General features: G+C 36.0%; 1 protein-coding gene across 1 annotated transcript; it reads right to left on the bottom strand.

Annotated features, from left to right (window-relative positions):
- Positions 1 to 17,401: 17,401 nt before the first annotated feature.
- LOC145776218 (chymotrypsin-like elastase family member 2A) lies at positions 17,402 to 19,316 on the bottom strand. The gene is made up of 4 exons (XM_082587620.1): positions 19,305 to 19,316; positions 18,703 to 18,811; positions 18,213 to 18,376; positions 17,402 to 17,599 (listed from the first exon to the last, which is right to left on the bottom strand). Exons 1-4 carry the CDS (start codon positions 19,314 to 19,316, stop codon positions 17,402 to 17,404), a joined length of 483 nt encoding a protein of 160 aa, XP_082443746.1.
- Between the last annotated feature and the right edge of the window lie 202 nt (positions 19,317 to 19,518).

The raw sequence follows: 19,518 nt of genomic DNA, 5'->3' as shown, positions 1-19,518 counted from the left end.
CAAAATCACACCTCCACGCTCCGTGACTTCATACCCGACGCCGATCCCCGTCCACCAGGGATGTCCCTCGCAAGGCTTGCGTGGGTCAGGCCTAACCGACTGCGAACTGGCGTCGGCCGCTTTCGTTCGGACATGCACAAGTGGGGCCTGGCTCCTTCATCAGAATGCGAGTGTGGTGCCACGAAATAGACCGCAGACCATGTCATCCACCATTGCCTAACCCACCGGCCTCCACACGGTGCGCATGGTCTGAGGGTCCTGGACGACGAGACTGCTGAGTAGCTGAAGATTTCCTGCCCTCCAATCTAGCCTGGAAAGATCGCGCATACGCCATCATTATCATTTATTTACCTCTCATGGTCTAGTTTGCAATTTGAACAACATTTTGCTATTGTCATTTGTACAAAACGAAAAAAAATGTCCTCATGATGTCTTCTTCACACTCTTCTGTTTCAATAACTGTCAAGATTGTCACAAGAAACCTTCAGTTATCATAGATTGTAAAAAGCATAAAGGCGAAGTTTACATGTTTGATGAAAACTGTGAAGAATTTAATTGCTTGAGGAAAACAAATCGTTGGCCAATATTTATAAATTACAATTCGATAAATGTTGCCAGTCACAATGCATTTATCATAATGAGACCCAATGGGAAAGGTAACAAAAAAACAGATTTTCTCAAAAACAACTTTCAAATTCCTCAACCGTATGTCAACAAAAAGAAATTGGCAGCAGAAACCAAAGTACTTGCTGAAAAGTTGGGATGCATCGATATTGGTACTTCAAACGCTTCGAATCACACAGTTCAAGGTATCAAACGGGAAGAATGCTACAGATTTGGGAAGCATACTCGATCAGCATGTGTCACTTGCAGCCGACTGATTTTCCCGACACACAGAAAACTTTAAAGAACCAATATCGTTTGGAATGCTAAACAATTATTTCTTGTTGTGCTACATGATTCTGCGCGTTTGTTTAGCTTTCTTTGTGCTTCGTCTGAGAGGTAGTAAGTTACAACTAAGCCCTGAGTAGGAAGCAGACCACCCGATTGGGATTTATGATTGTTTTGATAAAATTTCACTTCATTAACAACAAATCATCTAAAAAAGAACTTCACTGAAAACAGCTCATTTGTATCGAAAAATACATGGAAATGCCATGTTGACAATTTGTCAACATCTGTGCCGATTGAGTTACTTAAAATCTCTGCGCTTATAAAGGTTACAACATGCTTTAAAATGGATACAAATATTCAGTTCCCACCAAAACATGAGTAAAAAATCTTTTAAAAAAATATTTTTGCAATCTCATTCTACCTTTAATCTTCCATCGCTGTAGGCTATATTGTGTTATATTGTGTTAATATTGTGTTATATTGTGTTATATTGTGGCTATATTGTGTTAATATTTTGAAAATTATTTTTTATTAATTAGAAATCGATTTCGTTATACTGTTTAGCATCACCAGTCTAACAACGTTCGTAATTAATGTTGTTAGATTGCTGATGCTATAACAATAGGCTATAGCGAAATCGATTTTTAATTATTAAAAATGAAGCTGGCAAACTGTTGCTGCGTTAATAACAAGCAATTTTATACAGTAGGCCTACTATGCTCATTCAGTCCTACAACATTTGCTGAATTTTTAACTTTGTCCCCTGTTCAAATGTTTATCATAATTTTTTGTAAAAACACTGTTCTACTGGCTATTTTCAGCATGTCTAACTTGTATCTGTTAGTTGAATAAATTTTGTTGCAACAAAGTAGCCCACAGTATGACCACTAACAGTTTGCAACTTTTACCTTGCAATGAAAGTAAACCACAATGACTAACTAACTGGTCTTGTCAAAAAAAACTAAAGAATTAACCGTATCTGTCACTGCTTCCTTTTGGCGTCAAGAGTTACTGGCCAAGACCATCAGGTCTACGTCTCTCTTATTGCTAATTACTCCGTCGGCTTATATCAAATAACAACGGGAAAAAGTATGCCGTTGATCAAAAGCCTTATCTATCACTTCAATCAATTTATTTCGCAAAATATATTTGTGATTGTGTATTTTAGGTAGAAAAGGTTGATAAAGACTCGGTTTTTGACCTATTTTCGCCATTTCTTGGTCAAATTTCTTAGTTCACATTTTATTTTGAAAGTCCTTTTGCATAGAACACAGAATTTCATCAATTTTGTTTTTTCGTTTTTGTGCAAACAGTATTCCATGCACTTTTTGCACTACAAAGCAATTTGCGCAAATAATAAATTACCTTCCTAATTGATGTCTGCCAGCAAAGAATGACTCATATCGCGTCAAAGACCAACTCCCTACCCAGACAGCAAAATCAACGTTGAATCAATGTAAATATGACGGATTTTGCTGCCTGGGTAGAGAATGGAATTTTAGCGCCGTTGTGTTATGACTGACAGACACAAAATGAAACCGCACGCTAATAGTAAACTGCCAATCAAGCTATTGAATATCAGGAAATTTCTTGCATTTTATAACTGGCTGTGACAAAAGGTTTATTGTGAACTTCACAAGTATCCGATACCAACATAATCGGGATTAAAAGTTGGGGCAAGAAAAAAAAGTAAAAGTCAAGAAATCTCAGGTTTCTAGCGTCACTGCTTCTATGTGAAATTGCTGAATTAGCAGAGGGCGAGACCATAAGGTCTACGCCAGTAACAGATACGGTTAAGGTACAAAAATCCAAATCAGCTCATGACTTACAATGAAAGACAAAGAAGACGCTTTCTCATTCTCCTCTGTAATGTTTGTTGTTTCGTCATAAAACATTCTCTTCAAACAATCTGTCACATGATCATTGCTCACAAGCATTATTGGTAACGACTAGAACATCACACGCCCAGGGCGAAAGAGAAAATTGAATTAAGTCCTGTCTTTGTCATGAGTTACCATGGGGGGTGGTGGGGACAGGTTATACCTGGGACTGGTATATAAGTCCCCCCCACCCCCCTTGGTAACTCATGACAAAGACAGGACTCAATTCAATTTTCTCTTTCGCCCTGGGCGTGTGATGTTCTAGTCTTTTCCAACATTATTAGTTCCTCACTTGCGCAGTTTCAAAACGCGCATGACCATATTTTGGGAAAGACCTGTTGCAGATTATTTCATCAAACTTATTTGCTGCTTAGTCAAAATGTCGGCATGAGACTTGAAAAATTTCTGTTGTGCGCATATCGAGAATACTCAGCTTTGTGTTAACAAGACACTCAAAAGCAAGCTAAAGGTGGACAAAAAGATTTGCTTTCTTGCCTACCCGTTCAAACCACCGGGCATAAACCTGGACTAGACAAAAAAAACAAATTGATCTTCTATTTCAAACATTTAACAAATTTGACTTTCAACTTAGCAATGCTGCAGCCTACAATTTTTGAGTCAAAACAATTCAACTGTTGAATTAATCTGCGTTGCTTTAATACAAAACAATTTGAGTTAATGAAACAACAAAGCATGATCTGTTTCGAATTACAACTTACAAGCAGTGTCATATAACACAAACTGCTCAAACCAACAGCTCTTTTGTTAAACGTTCTTAATAGTTAATTTCAACATTCAATCTATGTTTTTTTGAACTAGGCTACGGCAGACTACTTGAAGCAAAATGATAGAATCTTAGTGGCTCATTGGGTGGCACTCGGCTTTGTAAGCAAAGCAACGACAAAATCAAGCAAGAAAAGATCTAACTTTTAGACGTGTATGCTAAGCAAGGTGTTGCAGGCGCCATAACCTTTTCACATATGGCTTGACGTTTTTTGGTTCTAATTTAATGGATGTTGATCATAAATCTGAAGTTTGAAAACATTTTATCAATGTTTCCCTTACATACCCGCCCGGGCAGTTTCGTGACCCATTTTGTAAAAAAAATTAACTCTTTGCCAATAGAGGACGCTGGTTGCTGTGTTAAAGTTATATCATTATATGAACTTTCAAAAATGATCTTTGTTTATTTGAACAATTAAAAAAAGATTGCCCTGGTTGGCTTTTGGATTTAGATATATTGTGATCTTTGTAGTCATTCAGTGGCGTAGCCAGAAAAAAAATTTGGGGGGGGGGGCCAAATATTTGATGAATTGTAGAGAACAGCAAAGTGTTTGATTTAAGCCATCGCCACTTGATGTGCAGTGGCGTAACCTGCTGGGTTGAGCAAGGGAAGCAATGAAAGTGGTGGAGGGTTAGAGCGTGCCGAAGGCACGCGTATTGTAAGGGGGTCTGGGGGCATGCTCCCCCGGAAAATTTTTGAAAAATTACACTCAAATAATGGATTATAGCGCTTTCTGGAAACACTTTTAGGGTAATATTTGTATGAAGTTTATTAGCAGATAAACAGCTATTACCTTATTAAAGGTAGCTCTTACACACGACCGGGCAAAAACTGCGGCTAAAATTAGAGAACACCAAAAACTCAGCTACACAAAAACGCAATAACTACACAAAAACCCAACAGAGTAAGCCATTCTGAAATTGCTTTCACAAATTAGTTCAAAGAAACGTAAATCGCGTAAACTTTGCGCGATTTACGATTTGCAAAATTTATTAGTATCTTTCTGGCGTATGGTCTCTGGCGTGTTGTTTTCCAAAAGACGCTGTCGAATCTCGTGAGAGACAATACCAGAAAGGAACGTTTCGCATATAGCTTCGTTTCGATATTCCATTGCCGTCACCTGTCTATAATCACAATCTTTGGCTAACGTTTTTAGCTTTTGTAGATAGTCATCTAGCGATTGACTTATTTCTTGGTTGCAAGTTTTCAATTGGTAACGTGAGAAACTACTGTTGATAGGTTTCTCATAAAGAGCACGTAGTGTGTAGCGACTGCATTGTCGAACGTGTCGCTCTCACTAATATAGTCATAAACGTCGGCATCTACATGCGCAATCAGGCATCTTAGCTTGTCCACATCAGTCGCATCCGGTGTACCTTCTAAGAATCCCGTGAATTGTTTGTACCAATGTAGCCAGGTTTTCTTGGATTGCGCAGAACTTGGATCAACCTTTAAGACGTTAGGTTTATAAAACTTGCTTTCCATTTTCAAATAAGTTAATTAAATTGTTCTGTTACAATAACCAGACATTTCACTTACTGAAGTTTTAATTAACTTAAAAGTATGATATCTAAATACAGAACATAAATACATACGTTAACAGAAAAGAACATCATTACTCTGTAAACATAGGAACCTAACACCAGCTAACAAACTCAAGACTGCAACGAGTTGAAAACACAAAACACCGCGTGTACCAATAAAGAAAGAATGCCTACGTCCGAAACAAAATAATGATGACGTCACACACGCGAATCAGAAGAGCGCAATTTCATTACAAGTTGTAAATTATGAAACATAAAGTTTGCACCTCGTTAGTTAAAGTTTTTTTTTTGATTTATCAATCATACAAACTGAAAGTTTGTAGCTTGTTAAAAATATTTTTGATTGTTGGTTTGTGCAATTAAAAGTTTGTGATTTGTTAAAACTATTTTTCAGTTTAGTAAAACTTAAGTTTGTGATTAATTTTTCGTGTATATGTTATTACAAAACTTTCAGTTTACAATTTGTCAAAACTACTTTTTAGTTTGTAGAACAAAACTTAACTATTTTTTTTGTTTAAAATGATTTTTCGTCTGTATGGTGTTAGAATAAATCTTTTTAGTTTACGATTTGTCAAAACTACTTTTTAGTTTGTAAAACAAAACTTAACTATTTTTTTTATTTAAAATAATTTTTCGTGTGTATGTTATTAGAATAAAACTTTACGATTTATTAAAATTATTTTTTCAGTTTTGTAAGTTGCAGAACTAACATTTTTAATTTCTTAATTTTTTTTTCGTGCTAATGTTTTAAAAAGTTTTAGTTTACAGTTTGTTGAAATAATTTTGTTTTCAGTTTTAAATTATGGAACTTAAAAGTTTGTAGTTTGTTAAAAGTATTTTTTAGTTGTTGGTTTTTGCAATAAAAAGTTTATGAATTATTAAAATTATTTTTTCAGATTTGTAAGTTACAGAACTAACATTTTTAATTTCTTAAAATAATGTGTTTTTTTCGTGTTAATGTTTTAAAAAAGTTTTAGTGTACAGTTTGTTGAAATAATTTTTTATTTCTCTCAAGAATAATACATCTGCTTATTTTTTTATTTTCTTTTGAAGATGAGGTATTTCCAGCAACCATAAGCTTACTCCCAGCTAGGGTTGTAAAGGGGTGGAAAGTTTCCGGGAATTTTGGAAACTTTCCTGGAAACTTTCCGGGAATTTTGAAGGACCCGGGAATATTGGGAATATTGGGGAATTTTCATTTGGCATTTATTATGTTTAAAAAATTTGTTAAATATTTCATCAATTAGAAAAAAATATCAAAAACCTATCTTCAGCATTTCTTATTTTCTTTAATTATTATAAACACTAATTTGGTGTTAATTAAGAATGAAGCTTATGCACACTTTTTCAATATTTAAAAAAATACTGATCAAGTGATCATATTTGGGAACACTCACACCAAGGTCCGCAATAGGCTCGCAAATGAAAGGATGGACAAACTATAGTATCAGTGAGGTCTAACTTGGCATTGTTTGAGCCCTGTGAAGACAAGTCAACTCAAATTAAAGTTGACTCTGAAGTCGATGACGCTGCCAGAACAGTCATTAGTACGGTACATCATCTGAAGTAGCCGAGCAGGAGGAGATGCTAACCGGCAGCAACTAGAACAACGACTTTGTAACTGACTCAGTATTGTTTTTCTTTGTAAAAAACAGATTGGTGATGATTCATTTTTGGAGTTATTAAACTAAACCATGTGTTTGTATGTTCTTAAGTATTTTAGTGATACATAGTACTTTTATTCTAAACAGTAAAAAGCCATTATTTTCCTGTTTCAACATCAAATTAAGATTGTTTTGAATGTTTCCGAAAATTCCCCAAAATTCCTGAAAATTCCCGTTAATTCCCAAAATTTCCATGGAAAGTTTCCGCTCTGAAAATTCCCGGGAATTTTGCAACCCTACTCCCAGCAACCTTAAGCGTATTTCCAGCAACTTAAAGCACACTTATGATTTGCAAACTCTTAAACTGTTTTTATAATCTTAATCTAAAAATCATAAAACACTTTTGATATGTCACATGAGACTTTTAAATGACAATACTGTTTACTTAGGGGTTCACCTCCATTTGGTTCTGAAGGTTTTATTGTTGAGTTGTTGGATTCTTGATCGATCCCACGCTTACATTTGTAAAACGGATTAGTGTCTTGTTTATACTATGATCACAAGTATTTTTTTTTCACATTTTCAACCCCTGTTATTTTTGTTAAACACACGCATGGTTTACTTTGTAGATGCTAAAATTCTTATACTATTAGTTTTATCAAGCATATTACTTAAAGTGATTTATATTTTCTACCTGCTACAACTGCAATTTAATTTCACATTCATTCTTAGCGATTTAAAGATTACTTATGTATATTCTTCCTATTCCATAAGCACAATTCATCTGTAAAGATAATGATTACCTATAACTTACTGTTTTGAAGTAACAACACAATATTTTTTGAATCGTGGTAAGTTGTATTGCATAAACCAGTCTTAATGCTGTTTTATTAAAAACGTCTTTGGTAGGTTTTATTAAAAACGTACATATGCGTTGCATTTTGCAAACTCCAGAACCACTGCACAAGATTGTTTAAGAAACAGAGGAAGTCACGGAGTTGCATTGTTTTGATGAAATGCTTTGAATGGTAAAACTTTTGTAGTATTGACTTAAATTTACCATTCAAGGGTTGGTATAGTTTATAAGTTTATAACACAAGATTCACTTTAGTTATAACTTAACCCTTATTAGCACAGGGATTTTAGCTAGCTTAATCGGCACAGATGTTGACAAATTGTCAACATGGCATTTCCTTGTGTTTTTCGATACATATGCGCTGGTTTCAAAGTGAAGTTATTATTTTAGATGATTTGATGTTGATAAAACCTTAAGAAAACAATCATTAATCCTAATTGGGAGGCCTGCTTCCTACCCAGGACGTAGTTTTAGCTTACTAGCTCTCAGATAAAATGCAAAGAAATTTTAACAAGCGAACTTTTGCCACCTATATTTCAAACACAAAAACGAAGAAACGTGGAGCACTACAACAAATCGTTCAGCATTCCAAGCAATATTGGTTTGTCTGAAGTTTTTTGTGTCGTGGGGAAACCCGCGGCTACAAGTGACACATGCAGATCGAGTATGCTTGGCAGATCTGTAGCATCTTCCCCGTTTGATACTTTGAACTGTGCGATTGAAAGGGCTTGAAGTAGCAGCATCGATGAACCCCAACTTTTCGGCAAGTAGTTTAGTTTTTCCAGCCAATTTTTTTTTGTTGACATACGGTTGAGCAAGCTGAAAGCTAAGTTGTTTGAGAAAATCCGTTTTTTTGCTACTTTTCCTATTGCCCCTCATTATGAAAAATGCGTTGTTACCGGCAACATTTATCAAATTGTAATTTATAATCATTGGCCAACGATTTGTTTTCCTCAAGTAATTGAATTCTTCACAGGTTTCATCAAGAGTGTCAACACCACCATTATGCTTGTTATAATGCATGATAACTGTAGGTTTCTCGTAAGAGTCAGTGATGGAAACAGAAGAGTGTGAAGAAGACATCATAAGGACATTCCTGTTTCGTTTTGATGTATATGACAATAGCAGTATCTTGTTCAAATGGTCATACAACACTTCAGTACTTTCCACCTCTCTTCTCTTGCTGATTTGAGCTGCGATGGAACTTCACGGCGACTAGCCATTACTGTTCCTACCAGTGTAAGATTTTAAAGCAAATGATTGCAAACCAAACTATGAGATGTAAAACATCTGACAGCGTATATATAAATCCGACCAGAACCAAAGTAAACAGAACACAGGTTCCTAACTATATCATCTGCAAGATTTCTGTGAGGAGCCGAGTCAGGTTCTCTTCCGGAATTAATAATGCCACTTAGAGCAAAACCTGATGTGGCTTCACACAGCCAAAAGAACTTTACACCATATTTCCTTGGTTTCGATTGCATGTATGTTCTTCTAGGATTTTTACCTCGATATCAGACCAGTTGTTCATTCACAGTCAATGCTTCCTAATGGAAGTAGACGTTGCGCAAATTGCTGTAGAATGCTTCCCACACCTCTCGAATGGCAGCTAAACTGTCGTCCCTTTGTCTTTTTGGTCGATTGCGATAGTTATCAAAGCGCATGCATCGTAGCAGAAATTTCAATCAATTTAGTGCCATAGCCACTCCACAAAATGGCCTACTATCAAGAGGATCCCACAATCGACGTAAATCGGTGAAGTTATCTCTGTCCAAGCCAGCAAGTATCATAATTGCAAGACCTGCCTCAACTTCTTGTGAAGTTCTTGTGTTTAGAATTAGGCAACATCTTACATTCGTGTCTCACGGCCCTTGCTTTTTTGTTCGTCTCACGTACTATCTGAAGTATAATTTCAGGCCGATAAAATACAGTAATTTGAAGGCATCCAATTCAAGTTCAGGAGCAGCATCAATCCGAAGCTGTTGCGTCAATATATTTCTTCTTCTGACCTTGCCTGGAAAAGGATTTGCATAATAGGTTGCATTGCCAGCTGTTATTGTTACTTGATCTTCATCTTCTGAGGAACCATCATTAGATTCTTGATCTGCTTCACTACCAGTCTCGTCATCTTCACTTTCTTCCTCAAAGACATCTACAGTATATCGGACAGTTCCTCTTCTTCCAAAGGCAGTTCATCAACATCTGGTATGAACTCACATTCACCAGTACTTTTAGCCTCAGCATTAGAGTCGCCATCAACATCATCAGAAGTTATTTGCAGTTGTCTTAGGGCCTCTTGATATAAAAATCTTCTCTGTCTGTCTATCAGTAAATTTGCACCTTACAGTAATTAACCGAAACAACCTTTGAATTTCAAATAGTTAGCATCTCATGTAAGAGCTAATGCACATGTAAAGTCTTATAAGAGCTAGTTAGAGCTAAAGCAAACGTTTCCAACACAACTGCTTAGGCAGTATTTTTCTTCTGAGTTATATCAACTGGCCGTCTAACTCCTACTGGCAGTCTAACTCCAGTCTGAGTAGGACCTACTCAGACAGCTATTCACTAAATACACGTGCAACTTTCCTGTACGTTGCCAGTTATCACTTTGTGATAATACCTAGCTACTGCACAGTGGCTTTAAATTCCAAACTCCTATAGTTTCTGACTGTTGACATTTTGTCAACAGATGTGCCGATTAAGTTAAAACGCAAATAACTCATTGTGGAAACAATTTAACGTTTTGAAATCGCTACAGCAGTAAGCTACTCAGAAGTTCTCCTTCGTCAATGAATGTTGTTGAGCTAGTGCACAAGGGGCGAGAGCAATCTCACACAAAAAAGTCGATGTTGACAAAATGTCAACGCATGTGCTGATAAGGGTTAAGATTCACTTTAGTTTCCTTGTTGACTTGCATAAGTAACTAATCAATGTTGTTTTATGAACTTTCATAACAGGTTGCTGTTTCGTTAGGGTTCTTCAGTTTTATAAAGCTCAGTGCTTAAACTGTTTTGTAATTATATCTAACCTAATAAGTAATCTCTAACAGATATATCAAACTATTTTATCACATTGAAAGATGTTTTGCTAGTAACCCATTGTTCTATACGTTCTATATGCCTCTAACTTTATGTAATGATTTTTCCACATCTACTTATAACCTAATTTCAGTGAGGTAGGGTATATTTAAGCCAACAACTTTCTATGAGTATCAATCTACAACTAAATTTTTTCACTTCATTACTGGGTGAAAGCACACAAGCAGATCTTCGAAACAAAAGATTATTTTATACCAGTGCTAATACATGGTCTTGTATTGCATCCAAACTTCAAAATTTATCTGTTACACTGATTGATTTGTATAAAAACGAACCCATAGTTCCTTAATTCCTATCAAATTCGTCTAACGAAGTGTATCTTACAACTTAATCGCTTCCCTTAATTGGATGACACCCTTTAATAAACTGCTAGCATCTCCTGTTTGAATAGCTTAGGCACCTGCTATAGCACATAATTTCATGATCACGAGTTTTCACAGTCGAATTATGACTTAAGCGTCTTTGTTTTATCATAGTTAAAACATCTTTTAAATGAAATTGCAATAAACTGTTTTATGTTGTTTAAAACAGACGTAATATAACAATTTTTAGTTTGGTCATGCGCACTGAGCACTAAGTTAAGGTGTTGATCTTAAGAACCAATGGACTAGCGTCCGCGTGGGATCGAATCCTACATCTTGTATTTCAATTTTGGGTTAATGTTTAGCATTTAATTCTGTTTGTTTTGTTTCTTAACCTCACGTCAGTTGCTTGTACGCACGGTTGAGATTTTTCTTAATCACTACAAGGTTCAATTTTTCACATAAAAACATAAAATCCTAAAAATTTGCCAATAAAGTCACCTTTTGTTTGCTCAGATTTCAACATAAATAGATGAAAAATCTCTTTACCTTTGATCTATTTTACTATTTTCTGGCAAGCATTCAGGTTTTTGCAACACTTTTGCAACAACTTGTTAGGTGTTTACTTATTTTCTAGCTACAATTTACTTATCGCGGGTTTACTTATAATAAAAACGGCAGATAAAAATAAAGAAACTCAAGTTAGAATGGTGTAACCTTCGTGATTTGCGATAAGTTTGTGCCTACAAAATGTCAATTTTGAAACTGAACCAAAGTTAAACACATACTGTAGTGTATAACAATAACATTTTACTTGTTTGTATACAGAAATACGAAAAGTATTAATTATTTCCAACCATATAACACCACCCATTCGTTTAGAATCGACAAAACCCATTTTTTTTTAAACAAGTCTGAACACGATTTATATGAAATTAGCGGTTTATTTTAAATCGATCACAATATCGTTTCAAATTGATTTTGTGGCAATTAAGGTTTTATTTTAGTTTTCGGTAAATGTTTATTTATTTAAAAAGGGGAGGAAAGCTTCATCAACACCATCAGGACATCATCATCTACCAGCTCATCCATTCCATCACCCACCAGGACAAGAAACAATAACTTAAACTGGATATCAAACCTCAATCGTCTTAGGCTACTGTGTGATGTGCAGTCTAACCATAGAAAGAGCTCAACACCTGCTCTCCTGGGCCACATTGAAACGGGCTTTTGCCTGAGGATGGGTTTCTTTTATGTCCGGTTTTCTTTCTCCATCTTATTATTATTATTAAGACTGCTCATCCACATCAATATTGGAACTGGCAAATTCAATCCACAACACTTTTCATTAGGCTGTCATTTATTACTACATGTGTGCTTCTCTCTGTTTTTGTTTTATTTTTTGCTATTTGTTTTTTTGGGTTTTGTGGCCGTGCTAACTACTGATATATAGCCTACTACATAATTTTTCATTCAGGCACGTTTTAAACCTTTCAAGGTTTTGCCACCTTTTCCCGTTCGTTAACGTGCTGGTAGATTTATATCGATTTTTGTAGTTAGTATCTTTTTCGTCCCGGACGCGTTAATGACGAAAAATAAAATGATTGATTGGTTGATTGATTTACATCATGTAAAGGTACGATTTTTTTTTCATTTCACCGTGTTATTGTTAGGTAAATTTTTGTTAATATCACAGCATTTTGTGTAACTTTAAGTGTTTTGTAAGATCCAAACAAAAATCAAGCAATCTGATACACTTCATGGTAGCTTTTGAACAGGTTTAAACCGGTTTTGATGAAAGTATGCTTGAAAACACATGATGATGCTTTATTAAATGACCCACGTGTATCACCACGAGCCAAACCAGTTGCAATAATTTTGTTTCACGACATCAAAAAGCTTTGTGTTCGTAGATTTTAATAATTGTTTGGTCTGTAATTGACTTTAACCGGTTTGTTTGCCATCAACTTACGTTTAAACATAAGAAAATTACTTGAACGCTCTACTAGGATACATAGTACCATAGCCAGTGGCGTACGCAGGATTTTGTCAAGGGGGGGGGGCATTGAGAGTAGCGTAGCCAGAAATTTTTAAAAGGGGGGTTTTGACGACCGGCGGGCGAAGCCCGACGGCGTTTTTGCTTAAGACGACACCCAGCGGCGGGGGGTCTGGGGGGCCTCCCCCAGAAAATTTTGAAAAATTACTTTGAATTTGGTGCATTCTGAGAGCATTTTCAAGAAAAATGTGGGTATGAATATTCCCGTAAAATGGTGCTGTCAGGTGGCATAGCAAAAGGATAAGATCATGTTTTCTTGGGCATATTTCGGAAATAAAGCTAAGTCTCTATGTTTTCTTGTTAATTCCTGACTGCGGAGATGTTTAAATGTTTGGTATTGGCAAAACTCGCTCTTGTAATGCAGTTTCGTTTAAAATTAGGCAAGTTTTTTTAGACTGAAAGCATCATTCCCAAGCATAAAGAGACTGAAAGCATCATTCTCAATATCGTGACGCCACACGCGTGCCAAAGTGAGGTTGTAACCCCCCAACCCCCCCTTGGCTACGCCACTCGTCATTGATATCTCAGACTACTTCATGATATCCCAGTATAGTTTTAGTTTAGACTTTATCCAATCCTCTCTCACTAATCACTATAATAGACTTACAGAACACTATGCCACATTGGCATACCTGGGGGGGTGTAGGTGGATTGGGCCATGTATTTCGTATTGGCTTAGTCTATAAAACAACATTGTTACAGTAATTGCTTTGACAGAGCAATGCAAAACATATTAAATGCCTTAATCTACGTCGTTAACTACTAAAACATTTTAAGGGGGGGGGGCCATGGCCCAATGGCCCCCCCCCCCCTGCGTACGCCACTGACCATAGCATTTACGCGTGATGATTACTTTTAACAACTGCAAACCAATGACGCCAATTTATTCAACAGATCCATTAAGTAAAGATTTGTTTATCATTATCCGCAACTATTTCTATTGTCTTTTCACCATTGAATCAGTTCCTTGGACTTTCTTTTGTCGTATGTTGTGTAATGTTTAATTCTTAAAAATATGTTATTTGAACAACTTTCCGCTTTTATGCTTATCCTCATCTCAAACGGATTGCTTGTGAAGACCGTATATTTTAATAGTTTCCATATTTTAGTAAAGATTTCCATGTTTCATTTAACTCTTTTATCTTGTTCCTAGATCTAAACTTATTGTTTGGTTCCTCCTGAACTGTCTTTTGGTCACATGTTCCTGGTGCTTCATCTTTATTACCCTATCTCACTTAGAATACACTAGTTTGTGGTTAGTCTATGTAATACTGACGTATACACTTTGTACTAGTTTTTACTTCCAGACAGTAGATTCATCCTCTTTATCTTCACTTAATCTTACAGTACAACTGCTTTAATTTTTTCCAAACACCTCTTCTTTGGTCTTTCTCTGATCATATTGGATCAAAACTTAATAAGTTTACCAACTAGTTTTTCTGTCTTTCCATATACCATATTAAAATGATGTTAAATTATCAAGAACATATTAAGGTGATATTAGAAGCGTCATTCTATGGTTCACCTCTACTTGAGCGTTAAAACTTTATGATTAGCTGAACAGTAAAAATAGCCTCAGTCATGTAAAGCAACAAAAGCTGGGCTGTTATCTACGTAGATATTTAATGCACCTTCTATGGTTTGTAATAATTTGTTTTTTATCGTTATATTTCTTATTTGTTTAGATGATGATAAAGAAATTTATATTGCATTGATGCCACTGATTGACAGAACTGTATTGAATCTTACGTAGCCACAAAGAATATTTCAAAACCGTGCCATACAATTTTTGTTTTTAATTATGTTTTTGGTATGTTTTTTTTTTATGTTTTGAATTCCTTTTTTGGTATGGGCTGTTCATGATATATGTGTTTTTAATAGCGCATTCTCGATACAAACAAACGGTTGGTAGGCTACAATATGCAAGTTACCAGCAAATCAGTAAAAGTAAAAGAGTAACAAAGCCTTGCAGGGATTATAGCCTACTGTGAATGAGCAGTTGTTTACGTGGCAAGCTATAGGCTACAGTTCTGTAGATGATGTGTTAAAACAGCATTTTGTGTTTCACTTTGCCAATATATTTTTAAAGTCGTGCTGTTTCTAAAGGTTAGAATTTTCAAGGAAAGTTACAGCAACAAAAAAAAAATACTTCGCTTATGTCGAAATCATTCTTATTTGGGATTCTGCAACAAGTAAAAGTTAGAAGTTGTTGACGTAAACGCATACAGTAGACCTACTATGATTCTGAAACAACGACTCTATGTGCTGACCTTGTGGTTTTTGAACTTGAACAAAAACAGGACAATAGCCACTTAAACAGGTTAATTTCCAGTAATATCTGAATGACACAGCCAACCAATCAGAATACGTTTAAGTGACCACTATTTTTGTGACCCTTCCAGCACTTAGCCAGACAGTTGATCCTTGTTTTGAACTTTGATTGGTGATTAGAGGAAAAAAGAGTTGTGGCAGGGGTGCGAATCGAACCCACGTCATCGAAATAACTACTTCCCTAACCTTAAACCTAAACCTCAAACAGCTAGGCCACGCTGCCGACTGCGAAACATTCATTTACTTTCTATCATGAATGTTTGCGTTTTTTCTCTGTTCTACTTGTAACTTCTGTTTGGTCGATTGGTTTGAAGTTTCACTGGGTTCTTACAAAAGTTGTTATGTTAAAGTGGCTATGGAACAAGACAGATCAAGGCGCTGGCTTTCTGATAATTATTTATTTCAAATTATTGCCTAATGCGTTTGTATTGTCAACATCAAGAGATTGGTATAAGGGTGTCTGCTCGACACGTTCAAAGATGCTGTTTCGGCCTCGTCGATGTTAGTCGGCTTTGTCTTGGAAATACACGTTATGACAAGTTGGAAAATGGATCATAAGTACAGTAAAAAGTGATCAATCGCTTGATTGATTTAATTCCTGACAACTTAAACAGAATCTTTGACCACACAGCATACGCTTCGATACGACAATCTAAAATAAACCCAGTCAATAAATCCAGACGCTTTTCGCATTGATTCAACATTTGCAGACATTGAATCAATGCAAAAGGGGACTATAATTTGCTGGTTGAAAAACGATTCGTTTTTTATTTGTAAAATTCAAGTACAAACGTCAATTTCATAACCGAAAGCAGCAAGAAGCGTTTGGGCTTAAAATCTATAAACAAATTTTGCGATGCATCGTGTCTCCCATTTGGTTTTGGTTCGAAGCCAGGTCAGGCCACACCAAGGACTTTGAAAATAGAAACTGATTTGGATTTTGTTCTTTAAATTAATATGAATAAACCCGGATAATTGTACGTTCCCACAACAACACTGTGACACAGCCGTAAAAATAGTGGACAAGTTTTAAATAGATAACGATTTTGACGTGACGAATAGAAATGCAATCATCTTCAGGCTATAAAATCTATATTATGTAAAGGCGTATAGCAAAGGACTTCTCAGCCTTCTTTATTGTGCAACCCCATTCAAGAACAAAAATTTTAATGCAAGCCTCTAGGAGCTTAGTTTGCAGAGTAAACTATACACTGTAGGCACACTTTTGACTTGTTTGGTGACTCTAATGTTCTAATAGTAGGATTTGCGACCTCGTTTGGGGTGGTGACCCATAGTTTGAGAAGCCCTGAGCATACAATATAAGAAAGTAACCATTCAATAATGAAAGTATTATTTTCGCATGGTTATTTGGTTCGAAGACATAACATGGTACCTGTATCGAAACTCTCTAATGGAGCAACAAAAACTTGTTAACAATACAATAAATAACAAATAATTTTCGTTGTTTTGATGTTGATTTTACTCTATAGGTCTGGGTTAAAATTGTTTTACTTGTAATTTAGTTCAAGGAGAAAATCCTAAGGAGGTTCGCTATGATTTTGAATGTCAAAAGTGCTTAGAATACAAAATTTTAAAATATTTTATCTAATTCCAAGTTCTTGTTTATAAGTGGTGGAAAAAAGGCAATTCAAGTCAATGATCACTTGTTTTCGCAAACTTAAAATAATACATGTATTTAAAACCATTATTACTTGAACAGAAAGTTAGAGTTATTCTTTGACTAATTATATAGTAGTTCTTTTTGACATGCTAGTAACAACACAATTATTGATCAATGTTCTATCGGCAGTAAGTTAGAAGATGAAAAATGAAGCAATGTGTGAGCCTCTGATTTGTACTCTCAGGCGACACCTCGATGCAGCATTATTCAATCGATTTGCAACTAGAAGCACTAGGACATTCAAGCACTAGAAGGGACTATTGTTGAAGTGAACTGAATGGTGGTGAGACAGAAACGACAAAAAGACAAACATAAATACAGTTGAAACAAAAACTTTGATTTTGTATTCTGAGAGAATTCGCTCAGCATCAAGAGCATGAGGGAGCATCGGAGGCAATGGCTCCTGGAAACACAATACTGTTTATCCAAAAGTCATAATATGACACTCTAGTGTACAAAACTGGAACAACTTCTGTTGAGCATGTGTCAAAAGAAGAGGAAATTCCAGCTATCATCCAGGCACACGTTGAACATCCTTGACACATTAATGGACTGCCCGTATCTCCCTAAAAACAATGAAATGCGGTGTTGTTAATGCTACGCAAGTATTGGTTATTTTAGTAAACGGAAAAGTTTTGACTGACTGGACAATTCGCAATTAACCAACATGCGATTACTTGATGAAATATATCCACATACGTGAGCATTTGGTATTATAAATATATTTGCTGATAAGTGCGGGACGGCATTGCGTCATAATGCAACAAGACATTTAATTGAAAAATGAATTCTATAATATTGTAGAACAATGTTGTTGGAAATTTAACTTGTTATTAATTGACATATTATCTGATTGTGGAAATCTTATCGTTGGACTGAGAAAGCTTCTTTGAGAGCTTATTTATGGCAGTGTCGCATACGTTTAAAGGCCTTGAACCACTGACACAGATCCGGTCATGGAGATTAACAGAGTGAAATTTCAGCATGTTGTTGACGTTTTGTCTGTGAATTATTCCGTTCCCCAGGTGCTCCTAAATGGAGAGCTGTTCTTGAAATGCGTTTTTTAAGCGCACAACTTGAGAGTCGACCCAGCGCTGCTTGATCTTGAAATTTAGTCTTTCGTAAACTCAGACGTTTACGCATCAGCTATTGCGATAAAAGTTTTATGAAATATCTTACAAATAATGTACGTATCCCAGCAAGGCTATGACCAGCGCATATGACCTGCTCTTCCCCTGCTTGCTGAACAGAATTATCTTGATTGGAATTCTTGCAAATGCTAAGAGGAAGAGTCCTGATCTTGTCTTCCTGCAAAGTTCGGGGCGCAAAAGGACTTGGGTTACCTGTAAGAAAATATTTGTAAATTTTTGACATTAGCTGTATGTACAACATAACACAGGCGAGAGCCACTTCAGTGTGGAAACTAATGTCTGACAAGAACAGTTAGCAAAAAAATTTGCAAATATTCTTAAATTGACTAAAAAGAGTAGTTGTTTTTAACATGAAACAAGAAATGAAATAACAGCGGTTTTGTGTGTACGACAGGCCACAAAACCTATGGCTATCGCATGTAGCCTACTGTGAACCGTATTCGTTTTTTTAATACAAACAGTTACTATCCATGATTCGAGTTATTTTTTTTTTATCAATTATTGTTATCAAAACTCACTTGTTCCCCATCCCAGTCCCACGCATTGGTAGTCGCTTGGAACAACCTCTCCCCGGGGAAGACACGCAGTTCGCACGTACAGTCCGATTATGTCGATTTGTCGGTTTAGCTAAATGCATTGATGAGAAATGATTGATGCAATTAACTTGTGTTCTACCAACGGTCAATTGACGTAACTGCCTGTTGATCTTCATTTACCTGATTAGTCACTTATCACTGACTAAATGTACAAGATTCCTGACTCCGAGTCAACAAACATGAGTTCGACACTCATGCAGGCAATGCTATCGAGTACCATCAATCCCTTGTAATCTCAATGCTGGCATGTTGCGCAGTCATATGATTTTGTAGCGAATAAGTAAAATTTTGTTAAGGGAGCATTCTTCCTTTCTATCAGAACAAAGCTGAGCACCAACTAGTACAGCAAGCAATTGGGATTCGCTAACCACCACGGTGATGCTTCCACGCTAGCCATTTGATGGTCTAAATTTTAGACCATCAAATGGCTATGATTCACTGATGGCTAAGTGAAGATGGCTATGATGTTAACCGATCGACTACCGCATCAAGCGAATGTGATGCTAACTATACTTAAACCAAACCTTTCGAGCCATCATCCTATGTGACCGGAAAGGTGGATTATTGACTTAAACTGATTTTGAGTTTGCAAAAGTTAATGAAACTGTCTTCCTTGAAGGAACATAATCGAACATAAATATTTCGTTATCTATGACTGCATTGATTTACTCTGGTTTTCTTTAGCATTTTCTTCACTTATTACAAAAGAAAAAAGAAGACCACAGAAAAGGAAACCTC

Source organism: Aplidium turbinatum, chromosome 8, assembly GCF_918807975.1.
Source record: "Aplidium turbinatum chromosome 8, kaAplTurb1.1, whole genome shotgun sequence".
Taxonomy (NCBI): Eukaryota; Metazoa; Chordata; class Ascidiacea; order Aplousobranchia; family Polyclinidae; genus Aplidium; species Aplidium turbinatum.
Note: the sequence above shows the minus strand (reverse complement) of the source record. Positions and strands in the feature narration are given on the sequence as shown.

Excerpts from the sequence above, each read along its gene's own strand:
- LOC145776218 (XM_082587620.1), bottom strand. Across the intron at positions 18,377-18,702 it reads GGGACTGGGATGGGGAACAA|GTAACCCAAGTCCTTTTGCG; the intron begins GTGAGTTTTGAT and ends ATTTTCTTACAG. Across the intron at positions 17,600-18,212 it reads CTGGGATACGTACATTATTT|GGAGATACGGGCAGTCCATT; the intron begins GTAAGATATTTC and ends CATTGTTTTTAG.